Genomic DNA, 24,949 nt, shown 5'->3' with positions numbered 1-24,949 from the left:
CAAGGGCACCCAGAGTGACTTGTTACCGATTATGGGCGTGAAAATGGCTTCTCCCTTGTGTGGCTTCTCCGATGTCTAATAAGCGTTGAGTTAAAGCCATAACATTTCCCACATTCTGGACAGGAAAATGGCTTCTCCCCTGTGTGGCTTCTATGATGTACAACAAAATCTGATTTCTGGCTAAAACATTTGCCACATTCTGGGCAAGAGAATGGCTTCTCCCCCGTGTGAATTCTCTGATGTCGAACGAGAACTGATTTATCGCCAAAACATTTCCCGCATTCTGAACACGGGAACGGCTTTGCCCCCGTGTGGCTTCTCTGATGTTTGAAAAGATTGTGCTTTTTGCGATAACACTTTCCGCATTCCGAACACGAAAACGGCTTCTCTTCTGTGTGAATTCTCTGATGTCGGATAAGATTTGACTTGTCACTACAGCATTTCCCGCACTCTGAGCATAAAAACGGCTTCTCCCCTGTGTGGACTCTGTGATGTATAACAAGATCGGATTTCTGATAAAAACCTTTCCCACATTCTGAGCAGGTAAATAACGCTCCCGAGTGGATGAGTTGATGTCTGACAAGAGCTGATTTTACGCTGTATTTTTTCCCACATTCTGAGCACGAAAATGGCTTCTCCCATGGGTGAAGTCTTGGTCGTGCAAAATCTCGTCCATGAAATCTTTTCTGCTTCCCAGTCTGTGATGAGGCAGTACAAGGGGCATGTAATATCGGATCGGATGATAGACCATTGCTGTATAGGGATGAGGATGGGGATTCCATTGTGTATTGCTCTCCACATGTAACTTGCGTGATCTCATAACTGTCTTCTTTAAGTTCTGAAGATATTATCCATCCCACAGAGCTCATGGCGCTGTCACCTATAGGAATCTCCTCCTTACATCGCTCATCGCCCTTCACATATGTCTCTGGGGCAGTAATATTCTTCACATCTTCATCCTGATACACAAACTGAGAAATATACATTAGAAAAGTCGCCAGACGATGGAGAAGTCGCACTGAAGGTTTCAGGGCCTATTCGCACGGCCGTTGAGGGACATATATACATCAAATATATGTACCCCATAGGCCGGCAATTGCCACACAGCGCCATTTTGAGCGGCACGGTGCCGTACCGTAGCTGGGAAGAGATAGGACATGTCCTATTTTTTCCCGGAATACGGTGCCATGCCCCATGTTTCTCTATGGAGAGCGCCGCTCACCCCCTCCTCTTCTGCCCGGCATCGACCTGTACCCGCCGTATTACGGTAGGGCGGGCACACATTAATGTGAATGCAGCCTTAGATGGTAAGAAAAGATGAGTAATTCTCACGATGGCCAAACAGGACCTGACAGGAGGAGTTATCTGAGACATCACAGCTGGAGGTGTCCACCATAAATCCACCATTCTTTAATCTAATCAGCGGCCTCCAAACTGCGAGAAGCTCTAATCTAAGAAGATCTAATATGAGGCATAATTACCCATCTGAAAAGTGTGCGGGCTCCACTGACCTGTTTGAGCGCACAACCACCAAATGCAGCAGAAAATGTATGGAAGGTGATCACACCCGATCCTCTCAGATCATACGCGTCTATTGTAGCATCAAAGTACAAATTCATAAAAAGCCGCATATCAGAGACATTTCTAATCCATGACTGGACCATCGGTCATCTAATTGCCTGTATTCTAAGTGGATACCGTGCTATAATTAACCTTCTCCTGATTTCTCAGGATTACCCCAAGAACTTTGAATGAAAGGTGTCTCAACAGGAAGAGTCTGACAACCCAAAGGAAGGGAAATGAAGCATCTCATATGAATGAAGGAGCAGTAGTGCGTCACATCTCTTACTATTCTCCATCAGTTCTATAGAGGTAAATTATTCTTACCTGATGATCCTCTGGGACATATTTCTCCTGTGAACAATCCTGTGGTAGAAGAAGAGGACTGGGACATCTCTCCGGTGATGTTCTCTTACTGGATCTACCTGTAGGAAACACATCCAGAGACTGAATTCCTTCTTTCCATACAGATAATGAAAGGACGTGTGGATTTAGTCCTGTCTATTACCTGCTGATGTGAGGGGCTGGTGGTCCTCCATCATGACGTCCTTGTACACATCTTTGTGTCCTTCTAAATACTCCCTCTCCTCCATGGAGAAATAGACAGCCACATCCTGACACCTTATAGGAACCTGACACACACAATGATCCCGTCATCACCCAGATCCCTTCATAGCGTTACTGTATAATGTCCCAGCATTCCCAGCAGTGTCACCTCTCCAGTCAGCAGCTCCATCATCTTGTGGGTGACTTCTAGGATCTTCTGCTCATTGATGTCATCATGTATCAGGGGGTGAGGTGGAGGAGCCGGGATTGGGCTCAGGGTTCTCCCCCGTCCTTCATACACAGGGGCCTGACAGCGCCCACTAGAGGTCTTCTTCACTACTGTGTAATCCTGGTTATGGAGAGACACATTGATAAATCTCCCTCCATACATTTCCAGAATCTCTCACCTCTCCAGTCCTATCATCTGTTATTCCCATAGATAATGATGTCATGTGACCTCATCACAATCTCTCACCTCTCCAGTAATATAGAAGAGAATCTCTAGGGTGAGCTGGAATATTCTCTCCACCATCTTGTCCTTTTCCTTGACCATCCCTGAGAGGCCAGAGAAGAAATTAGCAGACGATCCTATAATGTAGAAACTTGAATGAAAAGAAGATAAGATACATTATATCAGTAGCTTTGGTCATGGACCATTGTCCCTTCAGATACCATAGTAAAATTTTATCACAGCATTGGAGAGGTTACTTTTACCTAAATTCTTAGTGTGGGAACAGCTCTTCCACGGGTAAAATAAAAGGAGTCAATTCAGAACATCTACAGAGGAAACCTGTCATCAGGAAGCTCATTTTCACTACAGACAGGTTACAGAAGCTCATCACACCTGCATTGCACACCTGTCTTTCTGCTTTCTCTAAGCATTTGCATTACAATAAAATTGTGTGTTATAACTTAACTGGCACCCTGACAGAATCCTCTGTGTAGTCCCAGGGGTAGGGCTTTGGTTTGGATGTATTTCAAAAAACAACATGTGACTTGCCTGTGTTGCAATCTGCTCAGATCTCAGACCCCACCTTTGTGCTCCTGTACAGCTCCTCCCTCCTGCTCCATCACAGAGGTCATAGCCTGGTGACATCAGTGGGAGGAGCTGTACAGGAGCACAAAGGTGAGGGCTGAGGAGTCTCCAGCACAGACAAGTCACATGTATTTTTTTTTTAATGCTTCCAAAGTACAGCTCAACCCCTGGGACTACACAGAGGATTCTGTCAGGTTGCAAGGTAAGTCATAACACACAATTATATTGTAATGCAAATACAAAGACTTTTATTTGCACAAATGTTTATTTACATCTATTAATACCTAATAAAACCTGTATATATTTGGTATCTTTCTGATCATATGAACCCAAAGAATAAAGCAGACGTGTCATTTGGGGCGCACAGTGAGAGGCGTAAAAGCGGAGCCCACTAGAAAATGGTGCACATGCATTTTTTCCCCCGTATTTTTTACTGCGCTTCGAGATTTTTCCCCATTTCATGGCCTGGAATATAAAATATACTCACTAGGACAATATGTTACACAGAAAACAAGCCCCATACACCCCTGTACACGGAAAAATTAAAACATAAATGCATTCGTTAAGGCGCAAAACATTGAAAAAGAAAAAAACTAAAATAATAATAATAAAAAAATGTCCCGATAATAAATATAAACATAATCTGCAAATAATATAAATACAATAACTTTCTACACATTAAAAACTTTAAAAATCTAAGACGAAACATCCCATACAGTGTAATGTAATCCCAGGAAATCCCAAACCTCATATCCCAAATATCAATAAGAACTGACCCCTAACACATCTATACACACAAATATCAGAAACACTATCAGGTCTCCGAATATAAAGAGAAAAATTACTCAATTTGCGGAATCGTTTAAATTATATTAATTTTAGCAACACAGTGGTGACTACTAACCCTGCCGGTGGGCTACAGGACCTGTGATGATGTCATAGTCATGTGACCAGCCCCGTGTGTGGGAGGAGTCATGGGGGTCACATGTCCAGGTCTGACAGGATTCTCTGCTCAGAAGGTTCAGCGTTACCTCAGGGTGTACAGAGAGTCTGCAGCAGAGCTGTGTGTGTATAATGTGTGTATAGCGGAGCTGTGTGTGTATAATGTGTGTATAGCGGAGCTGTGTGTGTGTATAATGTGTGTATAGCGGAGCTGTGTGTGTGTATAATGTGTGTATAGCGGAGCTGTGTGTGTGTATAATGTGTGTATAGCGGAGCTGTGTGTGTGTATAATGTGTGTATAGCGGAGCTGTGTGTGTGTATAATGTGTGTATAGCAGTGCTGTGTGTGTATAATGTGTGTATAGCAGTGCTGTGTGTGTATAATGTGTGTATAGCGGAGCTGTGTGTGTGTATAATGTGTGTATAGCAGAGCTGTGTGTGTGTATAATGTGTATAGCGGAGCTGTGTGTGTATAATGTGTGTATAGCGGAGCTGTGTGTGTGTATAATGTGTGTATAGCGGAGCTGTGTGTGTGTATAATGTGTGTATAGCGGAGCTGTGTGTGTGTATAATGTGTGTATAGCGGAGCTGTGTGTGTGTATAATGTGTGTATAGCAGAGCTGTGTGTGTGTATAATGTGTGTATAGCAGAGCTGTGTGTGTGTATAATGTGTGTATAGCGGAGCTGTGTGTGTGTATAATGTGTGTATAATGTGTGTATAGCGGAGCTGTGTGTGTATAATGTGTGTATAGCGGAGCTGTGTGTGTGTATAATGTGTGTGTATAGCAGTGCTGTGTGTGTGTATAATGTGTGTATAGCGGAGCTGTGTGTGTGTATAATGTGTGTATAGCGGAGCTGTGTGTGTGTATAATGTGTGTATAGCGGAGCTGTGTGTGTATAAAGAGACGTCGATCTACAGGAGAGGAAGAAGAGACAGGCTGGAGCTTTCCATAGTAATGAGGTAACATCGCACCTTTAGCCTCTGGTGTAATGATAAGATATGACTCCTTGCACAGCTCCGTGCAGCAGAGTGTCAATGTGATTGTATGACGGTAAATCATAATAAGACCTATAGAAAGCTCGGCAATTGCACAGACTCAAAGATTTTTTTTCTCTGTGTTTGTGATAAGGACAATAACTGCATTCGGATTATTTTTACCAACTTCTCTGTACACGGCCGGGAATATTATCTGGTGCCATCAGGAAATACAATTTGTTACACAGAAAACAAGCCCTCATACAGCTAAAGTTATGGCTTTTTAAAGGAGGGGAGCAATTTGCGGATTTGTGGACCTGATGTTTGGGTTTGGCCATGTGACCTAGCCTTGGGTAACCCACTACCTAGGTTCAAGTCCCAGGGTCAACATCTGCTAAGAGTTTGTATGTTCTCTCTGTGTTTGCGTGGGTTTCCTCCGGGTCCTCCGGTTTCCTCCTACACTCCAAAACATACTAGTAGGTTGATTAGATTGTGATCCCTATTGGGGACAGGGTCTGATGTGAAAAGCTCTGTGCAGCGCTGCGTAATCTGTGTGCGCAATATAAATAAAGGAATTATTACTCCCTCACACCTATGGAGCCTGGAGCCCCTCAGGCTCATTTGCATAATTCTTAAACTTAAAAAAAAAACAAAAAAAAAACAGGGTATATGAAGCTAAAAGAAGAGCAGATCCTGCCAGGGGGCACACACCAGTATGTCAATGCTTGGTTTACAATCCTTCATCCTGGTGGTAGATGTCCTGTAAAGGGATCTAATAGTGGCCCTCACCACTAATATGGAGGCTCTGGGAGAGCTGAGAAATGATCCTGCTGAAGCTCCTGTACTGTAGTCGTCTCTTCTGCAGGTCACGGCGGCTTTTACCTTCCCATTGACCGAAGCTCCGAAAACATAAAAAGCAAATAAAAGAAAAGGAAGAAATTGTGACCATTTTTTTTAAAATGTCACATTCCTGTTTATTAAGACAAAGTCAGCGATTACTGGAGAATGCAGAATACACGTAACCTACAGATGTATCCGAATACAAACAAATTTAGGAAATAACAAAATAAGCAGCCAAAACAGAACGTACAAGAACAAAACCAGGGGTAAAATGGCAAAACTCTGCTCCGTCACACAATGTTGTATCACACACAACTGCCCAGCTATAGAAAACTCTTCGTATACATTTCAGAGCGTCCACCAAGCTTTAGGATATAATCTCAAATTCCTCGAGTCAAAGGTCAACATTGCTGCCAGCATTAGGTAACTTCAGGGGCACTTAGAATTTTCATTCTATCCCCCAGGGTTGCAGAGATATCAGTCTTAGCATCTGACCATTATAATCCTCTCCACTGTCAGAGGGGAGGTGCAGGAGCAGAGGAGAGGCGTATTTTATTATAATCCTCTTCACTGTCCGAGAGGAGGTGCTGGAGCAGAGGAGGGGCGTGTTTTATTATAAACCTCTCCACTGTCAGGAGGTGCAGGAGCAAAGGAGGGGCGTGTTTTATTATAAACCTCTCCACTGTCAGGAGGTGCAGAAGCAGAGGAGGGGCGTGTTGTATTCTAAACCTCTCCACTGTCAGAGAGGAGGTGCTGGAGCAGAGGAGGGGGCGTGTTTTATTATAATCCTCTCCACTGTCAGAGAGGAGGTGCTAGAGCAGAGGAGGGGGCGTGTTTTATTATGATCCTCTCCACTGTCAGAGAGGATGTGCTGGAGCAGAGGAGGGGCGTGTTTTATTATAATCCTCTCCACTGTCAAAGAGGAGGTGCAGGAGCAGAGGAGGGGCGTGTTCTATTTTAACCTTCTCAGTACTAAAGAAGTTTAGTATAACACATGCCCCTCTTCTGCTCCAGCACCTCCTCTGGCAGTGGGGAGGATTACAATGGTCAGATGCTAAGACTGATATCTCTCCAACCATGGGAGCTTAAAAAAATGTAAAGGTCCCCTGAATCTGTGTAGCTGAAATGTGTGGTGGTAAAAGGTCCTGCAAGGGCTATTTTGTACAATAAACCACCCAAAGGTCCCTTTACACTGATACTTAAGTTTGCGCATGAACCATAGTTGAGCGTATGCGCGATGTGTGCGTACTACGCTTTATTGAAGCAACACGCAGGCATTAAAGGGGTTTTCCCACAAATCAAAGGTAGGCCCTATCCACAAGATAGGGCCTAACTTGCTTATTGGTGGGGGTAACAGTGATGAGACCCCACAAATCACGAATACGAGGGGTTCCAGTTACCTCAGTCGGACTGATTGTTGCTCCCAGAGAGAATGCGCGGCCATCTGCTCCATTACTCTCCGGGAGCGATGAGGGGTCGGAATGAGGTAACTGGGACCCCACGTTTTCGTGATCTGTGGTGGTCTTATCCCTGAGACCCCCACTGATCAGCAAGTTGAGGCCTAACTTCATTTGTGGGAGATACCCGATAACACCACCAGAGAGGAGTGTGACGTGCCTCATCTTTAGGTAAGTATAAAGTTTTTTTATTTTTTTTATTTTTTTATAGCAGATACAGACCAAAGCATTATAGAAATTTGGGACACTGGACCACAGGTCCATAAGGCTTTGGGTCCCAAAATATTTTGACAGGTTTTCCTTAAGCTAATATAAGCTTCTACTTTGCGTGAATCCTCAGATGTCTAATAAGACAGGCTTTAATACTAAAACATTTCCCACACTGCAGGCATAAATATGGCTTCTCCCCCGTGTGGCTTCTTTCATGTATAACCAGAGATGGTTTACTGTTATACCCTTTGCCACATACTGAACATGAAAATGGCTTCTCCCCTGTGTGACTTCTCTGATGCTTAACTAGATCCGACTTCTGATAAAAACTTTTCCCACATTCGGAACAATTGAATGGCAGAGTTCCTGTGTGAATGAGCTGATGTCTAACCAGAGCCGATTTGTCGCTGTATTTTTTCCCACATTCTGAACATGAAAATGGCTTCTCCCCTGTGTGAATTCTCTGATGTCGAACAAGACCTGGTTTATCAATGTAGCCTTTCCCACACTCTGAACACGAAAACGGCTTCTCCCCCGTGTGATGTCTCTGATGTATAACAAAAGCCGATTTATTGTTGAAGCATTTCCCACATTCTGAACACGTAAACTGCTTTATCTCTGTGTGAATTCTCTGATGTCTGACAAGACCTTGCTTATCGATGTAACGTTTCCCACACTCTGAACACGCAAACGGCTTCTCCCCCGTGTGAGTTCTCTGATGAGCAATAAAAGAGGATTTAGCAATAAAACTTTTCTTACATTCTAAACACGAAAAGGTTTTCTCCCCCGTGTGAATTTTCTGATGGGTAACAAGAGCCGACTTAGTGGTAAAACGTTTCCCACAATCCGAGCATAAATATGGCTTCTCCCCTGTGTGAATTCTCTGATGTATCACAAGATTTGATTTCTGGTTGAAGGATTTCCCACATTCCGAACATGAAAACGCCTTGGCCTCTGTGTGAGTATTTGGATGGCCAATGAAAACAATTTTCTGTGTTAGATAGTTTTGATTTGGTTTCTCCTCTGTGTGAAATCTTTGATGTGTAACAAGATGTGATTCAGTACTGAAGTGTTTTCCACATTCTGAGCATGAGAATGGCTTCAGCACTGTGTGAATACTTTCTTTCACGCAGCTTCTCTGACATTTATTTTCCTTCCCAGTCTGTGATGACTCAGTAGATGGGATCTGTGTAATGGGAACAGGCCATAGGTCATGGCTGTGAAGGTCGGAGGTCTCATCTGGGATGTGGTCATGCATTACTTCTGTATCTTGTGTGACCTCAAAATCATCTTCTTTCAAATGCGAAAATACCCGACCTTCCTCCGAGATCCTGCTACAGTCATCTGGCAAAAATAAAAATCATATGATTGTTTTATTTTTATATAACTTTAAAATGATATGAATATTTGATGGATTTCCCACCCGTGTGTTCAGTGCGTTGGAAGCAGAAGTCTCCTATAAGGAATACTGAGCTACAAGATCTCCCCTGTTCCCTATTAGTCCCTCCATTCCATCGCTTTTATGATGTCTCATACACTCCTCTACAGTCCCCTTCCCTACTTTCTGCTCTCCTTTCCTCACATCAGAGAAGCTATGAAGAGGTAGTGGTCACACAGTATAGCCTATACAAGTCATGTAACTTTTGTTTCACTGCTGGTTTTTACTATGTATTACATGCTACATGCTTCTACATGTGATGAAAGTTGCCAGGCTAGTAACTATATACATCTTCCACTATGCAGTGTTCAGTGGATTTATTTGTAGGAATCACACTAAATCTCTTGTGAACTGTGGGCAACCTAAATTTGACTTAGCTTTAGGGCAGATACAAGTAGAGGTTACTCTCAGCCCACTTCATTGCTGCTGAATAAGATTTTTGACAAGTAGCTTCAGAGCAGAAGATGCCGTAACTCTGGGCACAATATGGGCCTTGTTCGGTTTGTTTTAAAAGGGGGGAGGGGGGAATCATATATAACAATTTAGTAAAAATCCTTATGAATTTAGAGTTAGACTAAGCTAGAAAAATGCAAAATGCAGGGAAATTTTCATATCTTAAAAATCCTCCTACTCAATTTGTGAAGGTAGAACACAATGGGCAGACAATCACAATCACCAATACATCTAGGATTGAATTGTTTTATTATTTCTGTTGGGATGTGGGAAGACGCACTGCTCCAACTAAATACTCATATAATGGTAAGAGTCATATATCATGCTTCCCTTCAAGTTTCTTCTGGGTTAATACTGAGAGTGAACATCTTAGTCTCTTCCTCTGAAGCCCTGGGTCAGCAGTATTCCTGACCCTCGTGGCACTAATTGTGACTTACACCACCTCCACAGCAAGTGGGTATAGAGGGGTGTGGAGTGGGTCTGTTATGTGGCAGGTTATAGCACAATTCTACTCCAAGAAGGGCCTGGGATAGAACACGCTGCCTGCACGGTCAGGTGCCAGATATACTAAGAGGGATCAAGCAATCAATAAATCTCCCCCTATGTCTCCATGTCTCTGCTTTATCTAGTGGTTACTACTCACCTGGGCAGTTACCTGTAGGAATCTCCTCCTTACATCGCTCATCGCCCCTCACATATGTCTCTGGGGCAGGAATATTCTTCACATCTTCACCCTGATACAAAAACATAGGTTATGGACCTTACTCATCTGTCCTTATGCATGAAGTAGAAGTCAAGATGATATTTTGCCACATTAATCTCTGAGACTTGCAAAGAAAGAAAAGCCCAGAGCCGTCCAATCTCCATCAGTTCTATAGAGATAATTAGGACAACAGACAATCCATTCCATGCAGGCTTGATACCAAATAGTTTTCACTGCCTGGGGGTACATAAAAACTTAATACAGGCGGTCCCCTACTTAAGAACACTCGACTTACATACGACCCCTAGTTACAAATGGACCTCTGGAGATTGGTAATTTATTCTACTTTAGTCCTAGGCTACAATGATCAGCTATAACAGTTATCACAGGTGTCTGTAATGATGCTTTAGTGTTAATCCTGATTCTTATGACAACCCAACATTTTTAAAATCCAATTGTCACAGAGACCAAAAAAGTTCTGGCTGGGATTACAATGATAATAAGTATACAGTTCCGACTTACATACAAATTCAACTTAAGAACAAACCTACAGACCCTATCTTGTATGTAGATACATTGCCTGTAGATAAATTAGTGTTAGTCTCATCTCCATCTACCTGATGATCCTGTGGGACATATTTCTCCTGTGAACAATCCTGTGGTAGAAGAAGAGGACTGGGACATCTCTCCGGTGATGTTCTCTTACTGGATCTACCTGTAGGAAACATCCAGAGACTGAATTCCTTCTTTCCATACAGATAATGAAAGGACGTGTGGATTTAGTCCTGTCTATTACCTGCTGATGTGAGGGGCTGGTGGTCCTCCATCATGACGTCCTTGTACACATCTTTGTGTCCTTCTAAATACTCCCACTCCTCCATGGAGAAATAGACAGCCACATCCTGACACCTTATAGGAACCTGACACACACAATGATCCCGTCATCACCCAGATCCCTTCATAGCGTTACTGTATAATGTCCCAGCATTCCCAGCAGTGTCACCTCTCCAGTCAGCAGCTCCATCATCTTGTGGGTGACTTCTAGGATCTTCTGCTCATTGATGTCATCATGTATCAGGGGGTGAGGTGGAGGAGCCGGGATTGGGCTCAGGATTCTCCCCCGTCCTTCATACACAGGGGCCTGACAGCGCCCACTAGAGGTCTTCTTCACTACTGTGTAATCCTGGTTATGGAGAGACACATTGATAAATCTCCCTCCATACATTTCCAGAATCTCTCACCTCTCCAGTCCTATCATCTGTTATTCCCATAGATAATGATGTCATGTGACCTCATCACAATCTCTCACCTCTCCAGTAATATAGAAGAGAATCTCTAGGGTGAGCTGGAATATTCTCTCCATCCTTTTGTCCTTGTCGATTTTCATCCCTGAACCTTGTAGAAAATTGAATGGAAAGAAAATGAGCAAATGTTAAATTGTACACAATCCCAAGAATATTTACCGGAGATAAAAAGGGACCACATTGTATAAACGTTTTATATAACAATCACCTCTATGCTTTTTAGCGTATAGGAGGTTCCCGGCCGCCATCTCCGCACAGGACACCTATCACCATCCCGACATTCCCTGTATATAAATGGCTGATGCCATCAATAGGTTGAGCCGCATACTGGATGGCGTTAGACAGAACTCTAAAGAGCAATTGGAGAAAGGTTGGTCTCAGTTCACACCAGCATCAGGGTCAGTAAAAGGTCTTCTGTTCTCCTTTAACCTCAATGAGCGGCAGATTCCATTATAAATAGCGGGAATAGAGAAGCAGGCTGCTGCGCTATTCTTTCCAATATTTAATAAAGGAAGAGAGATCAAAAGTGTGAACTTATAGCTCTCTGAATGCAGCGAAGGCTCCCTACCAGGATCAGGAAAGGCTAACACAAAGTGTAGGTTAGTTCCACCGGCAATAAAAGGGTTAATAATGTGTCCCACTAATCCTGCTAGAGGGACTACACCCACAAGTCCTCCTGCAGAGCTACTACTACTGGGGGTACAGGACCTGCAGTGATGTCATTGTCATGTGCTTGGGTGGAGTCAAGGTGGTCACGTGACTGGAACTCCAAGGAGCATAGCGATGTGTATGCAGTAGTGATGGGAATTCCGTCTCATTAGGCTGTCCTCCGACTCAACACCACTTTTAACCCGATTGTATAGGGTTAAAGGGGGTTCAGTGAGTCGGCTCATTCACGAACGACACACTAGTATGCAGCAGAGCTGTGTGTGTGATAGACATAGTATCATAGTTTATACGGATGAAAAAAGACACATGTCCATCAAGTTAAACAGAGGAAGGGAAGGGACTTAGGGGAAACAATTCTATATAAGATAACGGTATTCAGGTGTAAAAAGGCATCTAGACCCTTGTTGAAGCTCTCTGCTGTCCCTGCTGTGACCAGCACCTGAGGCAGGCTATTCCACAGATTGACAGTTCTCATAGTAAAGAAGCCCTGTCACCTCTGGTGATTAGACCTTGTTTTCTCCAGTCGGAGACAGTGCCCCCTCGTCTTTTAATTTGATTTAATCTGAAACAACTTACCACCATATTTTTTGAATGGAACATTCATAAATTTATATAAATTAATCATGTCCCCTTGTGGTCGTCTCTTTTGCAGACCAAATAAATCTAGTTGATTTAACATAACGGAGACCCTCCATACCCGTTATCATTTTGTGGCTCTACGTTGAACCCTCTCCAGCTCCAGGGTATCCTTTTTATGGACCGGTGCAGACCACTTCTGATACATGACAAGATCCTACTGGCTTTAGAGGCAACCGATTGACATTGTGCTGTTATTTAATTTATGATCAACCAGTACCCCCAGGTCCTTCTCAACGATGGACTCTGTGTGTGTGATAGACATGAAGCAGAGCAGTATATGTGATAGACATGAAGCAGGGCTGTGTGTGTGATAGACATGAAGCAGAGCTGTGTGTGTGATAGACATGAAGCAGAGCTGTGTGTGTGATAGACATGAAGCAGGGCTGTGTGTGTGATAGACATGAAGCAGAGCTGTGTGTGTGATAGACATGAAGCAGGGCTGTGTGTGTGATAGACATGAAGCAGGGCTGTGTGTGTGATAGACATGAAGCAGGGCTGTGTGTGTGATAGACATGAAGCAGGGCTGTGTGTGTGATAGACATGAAGCAGGGCTGTGTATGTGATAGACATGAAGCAGTGCTGTGTGTGTGATAGACATGAAGCAGAGCTGTGTGTGCGATAGACGTGAAGCAGAGCTGTGTGTGTGATAGACATGAAGCAGGGCTGTGTGTGTGATAGACATGAAGCAGTGCTGTGTGTGTGATAGACATGAAGCAGGGCTGTGTATGTGATAGACATGAAGCAGGGCTGTGTGAGGTAGACATGAAGCAGGGCTGTGTGTGTGATAGACATGAAGCAGGGCTGTGTGTGTGATAGACATGAAGCAGGGCTGTGTGTGTGATAGACATGAAGCAGAGCTGTGTGTGTGATAGACATGAAGCAGGGCTGTGTGTGTGATAGACATGAAGCATAGCTGTGTGTGATAGACATGAAGCAGGGCTGTGTGTGTGATAGACATGAAGCAGGGCTGTGTGAGGTAGAAACTATGGGGGAGATTTATCAGAAGTTTTGGAGGTAAAACCGCTCTAGTTGCCCATGGAAACCAATCAGAGCTCAGCTTTCATTTCATAAACAGCCATGGGTAAATGACAGCTGAGCTCTGATTGGTTGCCATGGGCCATGTACCTCTATCTATCATAGCGCCTGATACTCCAGCAGGTCCAGTCCAGCTCTGCATATCCAGAACAATATGTGCACATTCATGGGCACATTCAAGTCTGGCAGTGTAGTCAGTGGTCACTTTCTGCTGTGTCTATGAGTGTGGTGAATGATGATCCCTCAGGATGATCTGCCTCCATGTACCTCTGCTTCTTCTTGTATGTGAGCACAACCAAGCTTAGCTGATGGGAGCTGTGAACCTTGTTAGGCACATAACTCCGCCCCCTGGATGAAGCTGACGAATCAGAAGGAGGCGGGAAGAGAGAAGCTGCTCTGAGGTAATTCTGTGAGGTGAGAGACTCGGGATGTTCCTGAGGTAAAAGTCAGAGAAGACGATGAGAGAGAAGAGACATCCATCTACAGGAGAGGAGGAAGAGACAGGAGACTCTACAAAGAGACAGGCGAGTGCAGGAGACTCTACAAAGAGACAAGAGAGTGCAGGAGACTACAAAGAGACAGGCGAGTGCAGGAGACTCTACAAAGAGACAGGACAGAGCAGGAGACTCTACAAAGAGACAGGAGAGAGCAGGAGACACTACAAAGAGACAGGAGAGTGCAGGAGACTCTACAAAGAGACAGGAGAGAGCAGAAGACTCTACAAAGAGAAAGGTGAGTGCAGGAGACTACAGAGGGAGCAGGAGAATCTACAAAGAGACAGGCGAGTGCAGGAGACTACAAAGAGACAGGAGCGAGCAGGAGACTACAAAGAGACAGGAGAGAGCAGGCGACTCTCTACAAAGAGACAGGAGAGAGCAGGAGACTACAAAGAGACAGGAGAGAGCAGGCGACTCTCTACAAAGAGACAGGAGAGAGCAGGCGACTCTACAAAGAGACAGGCGAGTGCAGGAGACTCTCTACAAAGAGACAGGCGAGTGCAGGAGACTCTACAAAGAGACAGGCGAGTGCAGGAGACTCTACAAAGAGACATGCGAGTGCAGGAGACTCTACAAAGAGACAGGTGAGAGCAGGAGACCCTACAAAGAGACAGGCGAGTGCAGGAGACTCTACAAAGAGACAGGTGAGAGCAGGAGACTCTACAAAGAGACAGGCGAGTGCAGGAGACTCTACAAAGAGACAGGTGAGAGCAGGAGACTCTACAAAGAGACAGGTGAGAGCAGGAGACTACAAAGAGACAGGAGAGTGCAGGAGAGGAATAAGAGACAGAGGGAGCAGGAGACTCTACAAAGAGACATAGTAATGAGGTAAAAGATGCATCTGCTGACAGAAATAGCATCTCCGTGGTATCACAGAGCACAGTGCAGATACCTGCATATTTACCTCCCATTAGTTTATTCTACATTTCTGTGTTTAAACACACTCATTTTTGGTGTACCAGTTTCAAAGTGTATAGTGGGATGGCAGCCATGTCACACGTCACCTAGAGGGCGGCAGCCATGTCACACGTCACCTAGAGGGCGGCAGCCATGTCACACGTCACCTAGAGGGCGGCAGCCATGTCACACGTCACCTAGAGGGCGGCAGCCATGTCACACGTCACCTAGAGGGCGGCAGCCATGTCACACGTCACCTAGAGGGCGGCAGCCATGTCACACATCACCTAGAGGGCGGCAGCCATGTCACACGTCACCTAGAGGGCGGCAGCCATGTCACACATCACCTAGAGGGCGGCAGCCATGTCACACGTCACCTAGAGGGCGGCAGCCATGTCACACGTCACCTAGAGGGCGGCAGCCATGTCACACGTCACCTAGAGGGCGGCAGCCATGTCACACGTAACCTAGAGGGCGGCAGCCATGTCACACGTCACCTAGAGGGCGGCCATATTACTTACCACCTAGAAACAAGTTGGTTGGAGTAAATTAAATACAGGAACAAAATTGTTTATTATTCTTGTTTATTAAAAAAATGTAATAGGTACAAAAATTACATATTGACTGTAGTCATAGTTTATATATGGTTGAAAAAAGACACTTGTCCATCAAGTTCAACCAAGGAAGGGAAGGGATTGGATGAGGAAGGGAACATAAAACCATATAACATAACCATCAATGTTATTTAGGTGTAAAAAGGCATCTTGACCCTTCTTGAAGCTCTCTGCCGTCCCTGCTGTGACCAGCACGTCAGGCAGGCTATTCCACAGATTGACTGTACTAACAATGGTTGAAAGAACTGGCAAATGAATAATAAACCTGAGCTAAAAAAAAATAAAATCTGAACAATCGAAGATGATAAAACACTTGTGTACAATGTGAGATTTGCAGAGGATACATCATGCAGGATTTACTGCAAATACAGAATTGCCCATCTAAAAGAACTCTCTACAAGCGATCATCCCATAGAACAGGGGGTGGCAAACCTACGGCACGAGTGCCAGAGGTGGTGCTCAGAGCCCTCCCTGTGGGCCCCCAGGCCATCACCTAAACACATTGGGCCACATTTATCACTTTTGTGCGCCTAAGTGTAGTAGTTGCGCCTAAATTCGGGCGCACTGTTTTGCCAGAATTATCACAAGCTACAACCATCTGTGATAAGTTAATTTTCTGCCTCTTATTAATCACTTTACTTTAACACAGTTTAGGCGCAGTTTAGGCGCAATGTTAGATTCGGGGACTTACATGTCATCCTGCTACAAGCTCCTCTCTGCTTCTCCCACAGCCCAGAATGAAGATAACACATAGCAGCACCCAGGTGTGTGACACCCAGCACCCAGTGACCTTCTCAGCAGCACCCAGGTGTGTGACACCCAGCACCCAGTGACCTCCTCAGCAGGGGCTTCTCCTGGAGGGGATCCCCCAGTGCTGGTCTCCTGCTGCACCCCTGTAATTCTGCACAGTATCCCCCTCAGACACACTGGTGATACTGTGCAGAATTACATGGGGGACACTTGTATGTCGTATCTGCTACATTCTGCAAGCTTTTGCAAACTTGTGCAAACTTCTCTTGCTCTTGCTGTGAGCTCAGCGTTTTGTAGAATATTTAGTAAATAGAAGGTGATGAACTGTAAATAGTCTGCAGCTCCTGTCTGTAATGTATCTAATTGTATCTATTATATGTTCCAGTGTCTGTAGTGTATCTAATGTATCTATTATATGTTCTAGTGTCTGCAGTGTATCTAATGTATCTATTATATGTTCTAGTGTCTGGCTGAGCTTTGCTGCTAGAAATGAGCTCTTCTGCAAAGGGGCTCAGTGCTTTCTTCTCTGATAACGCCACCTTCGGGCTGGAGTGTTTTTGCGCCCGTTTTTGCGCCTAAATGCAAAAGTCGCACGTGATGAATATCATTAGGCGCAGCAAAACATCTGGAATTGAAAGATAGATGAGGGAAAGGTGGTTATTTTAGCTGCGCGGCTAATTTGCCGTTTAATCGCAAAAATGGCGCAAAAACGGTGCGCCTAAACGAAAAGGCGCAAAAACAACAGAAAAAACAAGTGATAAATGTGGCCCATTGGGTGCAAGTCTGGATTCAAGACCTCCTCCTGGCCCAGACCACCCAGGACATGCCGTGATCAGTGCCATTTTACAGCGATACATCATTGGCTGCCTGGGATTACATGAGGAGTGAGAAGGTGTAGATGGAGCTGGATTATCATTGGAGCTCCTGTTCCGGACTCTCGTGATTATCCTTTCAGGGGACAATATACAAGTTCAATATACAATATACAAGTTCTATACAAGTTCTCCTTCTTTCTATTGTATTGGTGTCCTCAGCCGATATGACTGAAAGCTGTGACAAAGCAGGGACCAATAATTTATTTTGCAATAAATAAGTGGGTTTTAGTAAAAGGTTTGCCAAAACATCTACATACTGAAAGTTTTTTAGCATGAAAATGCCTGCTTTGTGTGAGTTCTTAGATGTTTTACCAGACCTGATTTAAAGGTATAAAATTTCCCACATTCTGAACATGAAAATGGCTTCTCCCCCGTGTGGCTTCTCCGATGTCTAACAAGATCTGATTTCTGATAAAAACGTTTCCCACATTCAGAACATGAAAACGGTTTCACCCCTGTGTGAATTCTCTGATGTATAACGAGATCCGATTTCTGATAAAAACATTTCCCACATTCTGAACATAAATATGGTTTTTCTCCCGTGTGGATTCGCTGATGAACTTCTAGAATTGATTTTTTGTTGTATTTTTTCCCACATTCTAAACACTGAAATGGCTTCTCTCCAGTGTGAATTCTACGATGTCTACTAAGACCAGTTTTATCGTAGTAACGTTTCCCACATTCTGAACAAGAAAATGGCTTCTCTCCTGTGTGGCTTCTCTGATGTTTAACAAGAGCTGGTTTAAATTTGTAACTTTTCCCACATTCTAAACATGAAAACGGCTTCTCCACCGTGTGAACTCTCAAATGCGTAATAAGACCTGATTTATCACTGCAACATTTCCCACATTCTGAACATGAAAATGGCTTCTCCCCTGTGTGAATTCGCAAATGTGTCCCAAGATCTGACTTTTGTTTAAAGCTTTTCCCACATTCTGAACATGAGAATGGCCTCTCCCCAGTGTGTATTCTCTGATGTATAATAAGCCCGGATTTAAAGCTATAACATTTCCCACACTCTGAGCACGGAAATGGCTTCTCCCCTGTGCAACTTCTTTGTTGTTTAACATCGCATCTGTGATTTATATTTTTCTTCTCCGTCTGTGATAAATCTAATGACCGGGCCTGTAATATGGGATCACACGATAGATCTTCACTGTCAAGGGCTGCAGATACATCTGCAATAATGTCACTCTCTTCAGATGTATCTTGGGTAACCTCCCAATCGTCTGCTTTAATATCTGAAGATATCAGATGTTCCTCTGAGCTCGTAGTGTAATCACCTGCCAAGAATAAAACATCATAATTTAATAACATAACATTAATATCATATACTTATATTACAGTTGTACTTTCTAGGCTCCTGAATATCTTTACTGAGTCAGAATTCCATGTTTGGTGTTCTATAGGTTTGTGTGTAATCAATAATTGCTTTATTTATATAGCGCAGAGCAGTGCTACAGAGAATTTGCCAAATCAGTCCCTGGCCCCAATGGGGCTCACAATCTAATCAACCTACCAGCATGTTTTGGAGGGTGGGAGGAAACTGGAGGACCCAGAGGAAACCCACGCAAACACAGAGAGAACATACAAACTCTTTGCAGATGTTGACTTGAACCCAGAACTGCAAAGCTGTAGTGCTAACCACTGTGCTGCCCTAGATGTAGTAGACAAAGGGTCAGTAATAACAGTTTTCTGTTGATTGAAGTCCGCAACTGGAGTGGTTCGCACTGTCCTGAATTTCTATGAACCATTGACCACCGACCTCAAAACCTCCACAGACCGGCCAAACAATATAACTACCATCCCTACATGTCCCCAGTGCACAGCACTCGGCGTCTACACGGCCTGTGCACAGCAGGAGATGTGTCTGCTCTGTCACTAGTTACCTCAGCAGCTTCTTACTACACTTCAAATGTCCTGATTGGCTGACACTTATGGATGCAATGAAGGATTCAGAAGGAAAAAATAATCACTAAGAGAGTGCTCACTCCTTTAACTCGACTCACTGACCTCTTCTAGTCTTCTGGAAAAGTTAGATGGTCTTGTCACTTGGGGTTTCCTGTAGGAATGATGCTCCAGTGACATCTACTTTTAGGCCTAAAGCGAGCGACAACTGAGTCTGATGCGACTAACTTCCATCACAATCGCATTGTGTAGCTGCCAGAATGTCCAGGCAGCCCAACAAACCTATACTGACAGTCAAGCAAGCAAAGAGTATGTGGTGGGACTATTTGTGTTATGTGGCCCTATAAACATATAGGGGCTTAGTTACTAATAGTCGCGGATCGCACTTTAGTCAGACTTTGCAGCATTTTCGGGGATTGCATGGCTCGGACAGGTATTTAACGGGTGTCTGCACTAGGATTGTGTTGCATACGACCGGTTTTTGGTGGAGCCGCGCTGCTTTCATCTGGGGGTGTAGCATCAGATGACCCGACTGATTCAGACTGAGCCTGGGATTTAACTTTCAAATTGTATTGCAAGATCAAGCACTTACATGCACCGGGAAGAAGAAGGTGAACTCCGGGGACCTGAGCGGGGAAGCGACACATGCAGGATATCGGGCGCACGATCTTAGTGAATCGCGGCAGATGTGCATTATACACGGACAATGCACTTTCTGTGAACTCATTTTCCTCATTACAAATCTACCTTAACATTGGAGAACAAACCGAAACTGCTGTAAGAATTTCTTCTCGAACATAAATATGACCACCTATCAGCCGTCATCCGTCCTCCAGAGAAGCCTATGACTCCATGCTCTTTGCTGCTTTTTCTAGTCGCTTCCACTCACCTCTGTAGTAACCTGCAAGTTTTGGAGCTTCAATCATTTTCGGATCTTTATCCTGATGTAAAATCTGTGGGACAAATGTTGCGATCAGATGGATGAAGAAGTGACAGGAGAGGTGTTAAATGCAAAGAAAAGATCAGTAGCAATGACCATAGATACAAATGGCATTGTTATGGAAACAAGCAGATCAAAACCTCTAAGGCTTCCCTTTAGTGTCTAATATTGCCTCTCACAAAAAGGATTTGTATTGGCCACAAGGACCCAGGTTGATACTGCTATGCTATGAAGATGCTCGGAAGATACGCAGCCTTCATACAAAGGAATTATCGTGGATTGAGGATATGGTGGAATGAGAGTCAAACAATCTAGGAAACTACGTCATAGATCCAGGGGAGTAGAGGATTAAGGCAAAAGTTCTTATCCTCTGTAGTCACCTTTCGTATAAAAGGGGTTATCCTAAGTTTTTAAAGTTGTTACCCAGGTTAAAACTATTAACAACCTGTCCTTAGGTCAAGGGCTGCATCCCCAGAAGGGCTGGAAAATGTCAGGTCCACTGGAGTTTTTTATTCTTTTCTGTAGGGAATCTCCAGTATAGAGTAATCACTGGAATCACTACAGGAGAGCACAGACAAGTGGATCTGAATAAATATTCCCCTCTATTCTACCCCCCTTTACCTGATGATCCTGTGGGACATATTTCTCCTCTGAACAATCCTGTGGTAGAAGAAGAGGACTGGGACATCTCTCCGGTGATGTTCTCTTACTGGATCTACCTGTAGGAAACATCCAGAGACTGAATTCCTTCTTTCCATACAGATAATGAAAGGACGTGTGGATTTAGTCCTGTCTATTACCTGCTGATGTGAGGGGCTGGTGGTCCTCCATCATGACGTCCTTGTACACATCTTTGTGTCCTTCTAAATACTCCCACTCCTCCATGGAGAAATAGACAGCCACATCCTGACACCTTATAGGAACCTGACACACACAATGATCCCGTCATCACCCAGATCCCTTCATAGCGTTACTGTATAATGTCCCAGCATTCCCAGCAGTGTCACCTCTCCAGTCAGCAGCTCCATCATCTTGTGGGTGACTTCTAGGATCTTCTGCTCATTGATGTCATCATGTATCAGGGGGTGTGGTGGAGGAGCCGGGATTGGGCTCAGGGTTCTCCCCCGTCCTTCATACACAGGGGCCTGACAGCGCCCACTAGAGGTCTTCTTCACTACTGTGTAATCCTGGTTATGGAGAGACACAGTGATAAATCTCCCTCCATACATTTCCAGAATCTCTCACCTCTCCAGTCCTATCATCTGTTATTCCCATAGATAATGATGTCATGTGACCTCATCACAATCTCTCACCTCTCCAGTAATATAGAAGAGAATCTCTAGGGTGAGGCTTATTATACGCTCTGCCAATGTCTCATTGTACCTCCCCATCCTTGAGCGGTAAATCAGGACAATTTTCTTTGCGAAAAGGGTCTTAGATTAGGTCAATTACTGCAAATAATACAAAATTGAAAATCACCACATTAATACAAAATTGAAAATCACCACATATGGCAAGATGTCATATATCAACGTCAAGAATAGTAAGTAAAACAAATTATGGCTTTTGAAATGCATCAATATCGATAAAACCTGTGAGACAGATTCTGTAATGAATGATGAGAAGGGAGGTCAGTAAACTCTGAACAAGTTGGGGTTTAATGATAAATGTGTACATGTTGATCCTGAAAGATGATTATGGTGACTCCTCACCTTCTCTTGCAGAGCCGCACCTATATACAGGACCTGGGATGATGTCACTGTCATGTGATCGTGTGCGGGAGGAGTCATTTGGGTCACATGACCTGGTGTTACAGCAATCTTTGCTCGGTGTGTGCTGGATGAGTCTAGAGTTGTGCGTCGGAATAGCTTATAAGAAATATACAAATACATTTTCCAGGATGGGACAATTAAAACATTGCCCCTTGATTACATTGTGAGGCAGCTCCCTTATCATCACTTGACTTTCAGGAAACCTAACGACATGTTGTGTGATTAAAGCCAAACTAGTATATCTATTCCCAAAGGAACCGACTCACAGCTGCATACAGTGATGTTTCGATGTGGTTGCATCTCTTCAGTACAGCGTAGGGAACTAGTTTGGCTGGGGTTGCAGCCGCACATGAGTAATTTGGGTGCTATATGGCGAGGGTACCAACCAACCCCAATAGCTGCATCAATAATGTAAGCCCAAGCACCCCTTTTAGAAGGTCAGATTTGTGAATTTTAATTAAACACAATTGCATAACGTTTCAGCCAAATTGCCCTTTATCAAACACTGGAACAAAAAAAGGACAAACAGTGAATATAAACAGTGAAGCGATGCTACCCTCCAAAGAGCTAAGTACAATGAGGCCATCTAGTGGCCAGGTAGTGGATAAGACCCATGGTACAACTTCTACTGAAGGGTCACATGTATAAGGCACAGATCAAGGAACAAAGAAGAGCCAAAATGCTTATCAATATATGTAAATACAGGAAGAAGATGTGGAGCAGCAGCGTCAGGTAAAGTGTGTCTGTACAGGGTGTGCAAGTAAAGGAAGGGGGTGGAGGGGGTGTCTAGTGACCGACCAGATGGGGAACTGGAAGAGAGCAGAGGTTAGTATGATAGGTCGAGAGTAGAGGGATAGAGGAGCTCAAGCAAGCCGAGCAAATAGTCCAGCGAGCTGGTGGAGGTGTCAGGTGCACATGCGCTCCTTGATAGATGAAGGTGCATGCGTGTGAGGGGAACGGGTAATATGTGATGTATGGAGAAAGGCAAAGATCATACAGAACCAAAATATGGTAGGATAGAAATGGAAAGGTTATGTATGGAAGCTTATAAAGAGAAAGGAAGCAAGAGAGTGAGAGATTGTTGTATCTGAATGGAAGAGAAGGGATAAAATTCTCTGGAGGAAAGAACAAGTACTAGACGGATGGCAGTGACTTGCTAGGTAGCTGCGCCAGGTCCTGCTGGGCCCTGATGAAAGTGGAAAGGGACCGGTAGTAGGAGGTTATTTGTCCTAGGCTCTGGACTTGTGCTGGCTGTTACAATAACGTTTTGTGAGGTCTCTTCTATACAGTAGGCCACAGGGGTAATTATTAAGATAAATGACAAAGCTGGATTTGCATGTAAAGTAGTCTTCAACCTCTTAGCTGCTAATACTGCATGAAGAGGGCTCACGATCGTGGGTATTACCATCCCCGATTGCCGCTGGCAGGGGTGCCGCCTTCATTGTTGAGATTGTCGTTCTCAGTGACGTCATCAGGGAGTAGCGATCGGTTGACATGACAGCCTCAGCTCTTTGCAAGTCCTGAGGCTGTATAGCTTCTGCAGATTTATTACAATGTGCAATGATACATTGTAACGAATCCTGTGTAAAAACACCATATACTGCAGTACAGTAGTATTGACCATCAGACCATCTAGGCTTAAAGTACCCTAGAGCAATGATGGTAAACCTTTTAGAGACAGACTTTCCAAACTACAACAAAAACCCACTGTGTGAGTGGGACCCTTCTGTAGACTTGTAGTCCAGAAAACAGTCATGGAGGTAGTGGTTAAAACTCAGATTTATCCAGGGTAGAAGCAGTAGGAGCTTTTATTTAGCATAATACAAATACAACTTCGGGGTTCTCACCAGAACTTGTCAGGTCAGCAGTGTGAAGTGGCCTCTTCTCAGACCAGTACACATACACAAGCTCCCGCTGGCCTTGTGCTTCTCATCAGTCTCTCTCCCACCTGGAGCTCTAGGTTCAGGTAAAAAAATGTGGAACCTGGGAGGGACATATAACTCTAGGATTCCACTTAAAGGAACATGGGACCTACATAACTGAAATCAGATTCCGTAGTGAGAGATACTTTCCATCGACCACTTTACCCAGTGATTGCTTACAACTTATTTATTGCAAAGTGCCAACACAGCAATTTATCGCTCCATGTAACATCCTGAGGACACCAATAGAGTAGAAAGAAGAAGAAGAAATTGTGATTATTGTTCTAGTGTCACTTACCAAACGTTTGATTGGGATTTGGAAATGGAGCATTTGGTGACAACTATTGGTACGTAGAAGAACTTCACTGCCTGTGGTCTTATAGTAAAGATCAGTTTGAGTCTACCCAGGGAAGTTTTTAGTACCAATGCATCCAAGAAACTTATGGAACTGTAATCATGACGCAGTATGAATTGTAATTCTGGAAGAATGAACTTTATCTACCAGTAAAAGAGTCTCCAGTAGCCCGTCCCATAAGCGGAAGATGTCCTCTATGTAGCATTTCCATACAATGATATGCTTCTTGAACAGAGAATTGGAATAAATGAACTTACATTTAAAAGATTCCATGAAACAATTGGTTAGCATGTAAGGGGCCACGTTGGAGCCCCTAGCGGTCCCCTGTAAATGGTTAAAAAATTGATCCTGGAACAAAGATGAAAAGATGAATATAAAGGGAAATTTTCTGTGGGTGTATGTGATTGTTCCTCTACTGCCTCTATGCCTTTCTGATGTTCAATGGAAGTATAAAAACTTGTTACGTCCCATGTGGCTAATATAGACTCACCGGCCACTTTATTAGGTACACCTGTCCAACTGCTCGTTAACACTTAATTTCTAATCAGCCAATCACATGGCGGCAACTCAGTGCATTTAGGCATGTAGACATGGTCAAGACAATCTCCTGCA

General features: G+C 44.0%; 2 protein-coding genes across 2 annotated transcripts; both read right to left on the bottom strand.

Moving 5' to 3' along the window:
- Nucleotides 1-875: 875 nt before the first annotated feature.
- LOC140065433 (uncharacterized) lies at nucleotides 876-22,037 on the bottom strand. The gene is made up of 8 exons (XM_072113054.1): nucleotides 22,001-22,037; nucleotides 21,602-21,739; nucleotides 20,910-21,475; nucleotides 20,238-20,301; nucleotides 17,723-18,723; nucleotides 5,849-8,518; nucleotides 1,888-2,708; nucleotides 876-971 (listed from the first exon to the last, which is right to left on the bottom strand). The coding sequence occupies exons 3-6, from the start codon at nucleotides 21,018-21,020 to the stop codon at nucleotides 7,676-7,678; spliced, it is 2,019 nt and encodes a 672-aa protein (XP_071969155.1). The 5' UTR covers nucleotides 21,021-21,475; nucleotides 21,602-21,739; nucleotides 22,001-22,037; the 3' UTR covers nucleotides 876-971; nucleotides 1,888-2,708; nucleotides 5,849-7,675.
- Nucleotides 10,887-12,208, bottom strand: LOC140065423 (oocyte zinc finger protein XlCOF29-like). Its single transcript, XM_072113046.1, has 3 exons — nucleotides 11,673-12,208; nucleotides 11,470-11,555; nucleotides 10,887-11,343 (listed from the first exon to the last, which is right to left on the bottom strand). The coding sequence occupies exons 1-3, from the start codon at nucleotides 11,710-11,712 to the stop codon at nucleotides 11,119-11,121; spliced, it is 351 nt and encodes a 116-aa protein (XP_071969147.1). The 5' UTR covers nucleotides 11,713-12,208; the 3' UTR covers nucleotides 10,887-11,118.
- Nucleotides 22,038-24,949: the final 2,912 nt, after the last annotated feature.

The sequence above is a fragment of the Engystomops pustulosus genome, chromosome 6 (genome assembly GCF_040894005.1).
Source record: "Engystomops pustulosus chromosome 6, aEngPut4.maternal, whole genome shotgun sequence".
NCBI lineage: Eukaryota > Metazoa > Chordata > Amphibia > Anura > Leptodactylidae > Engystomops > Engystomops pustulosus.
The sequence above is the reverse complement of the archived record's forward strand: the minus strand, read 5'-3'. Positions and strand labels throughout refer to the sequence as shown.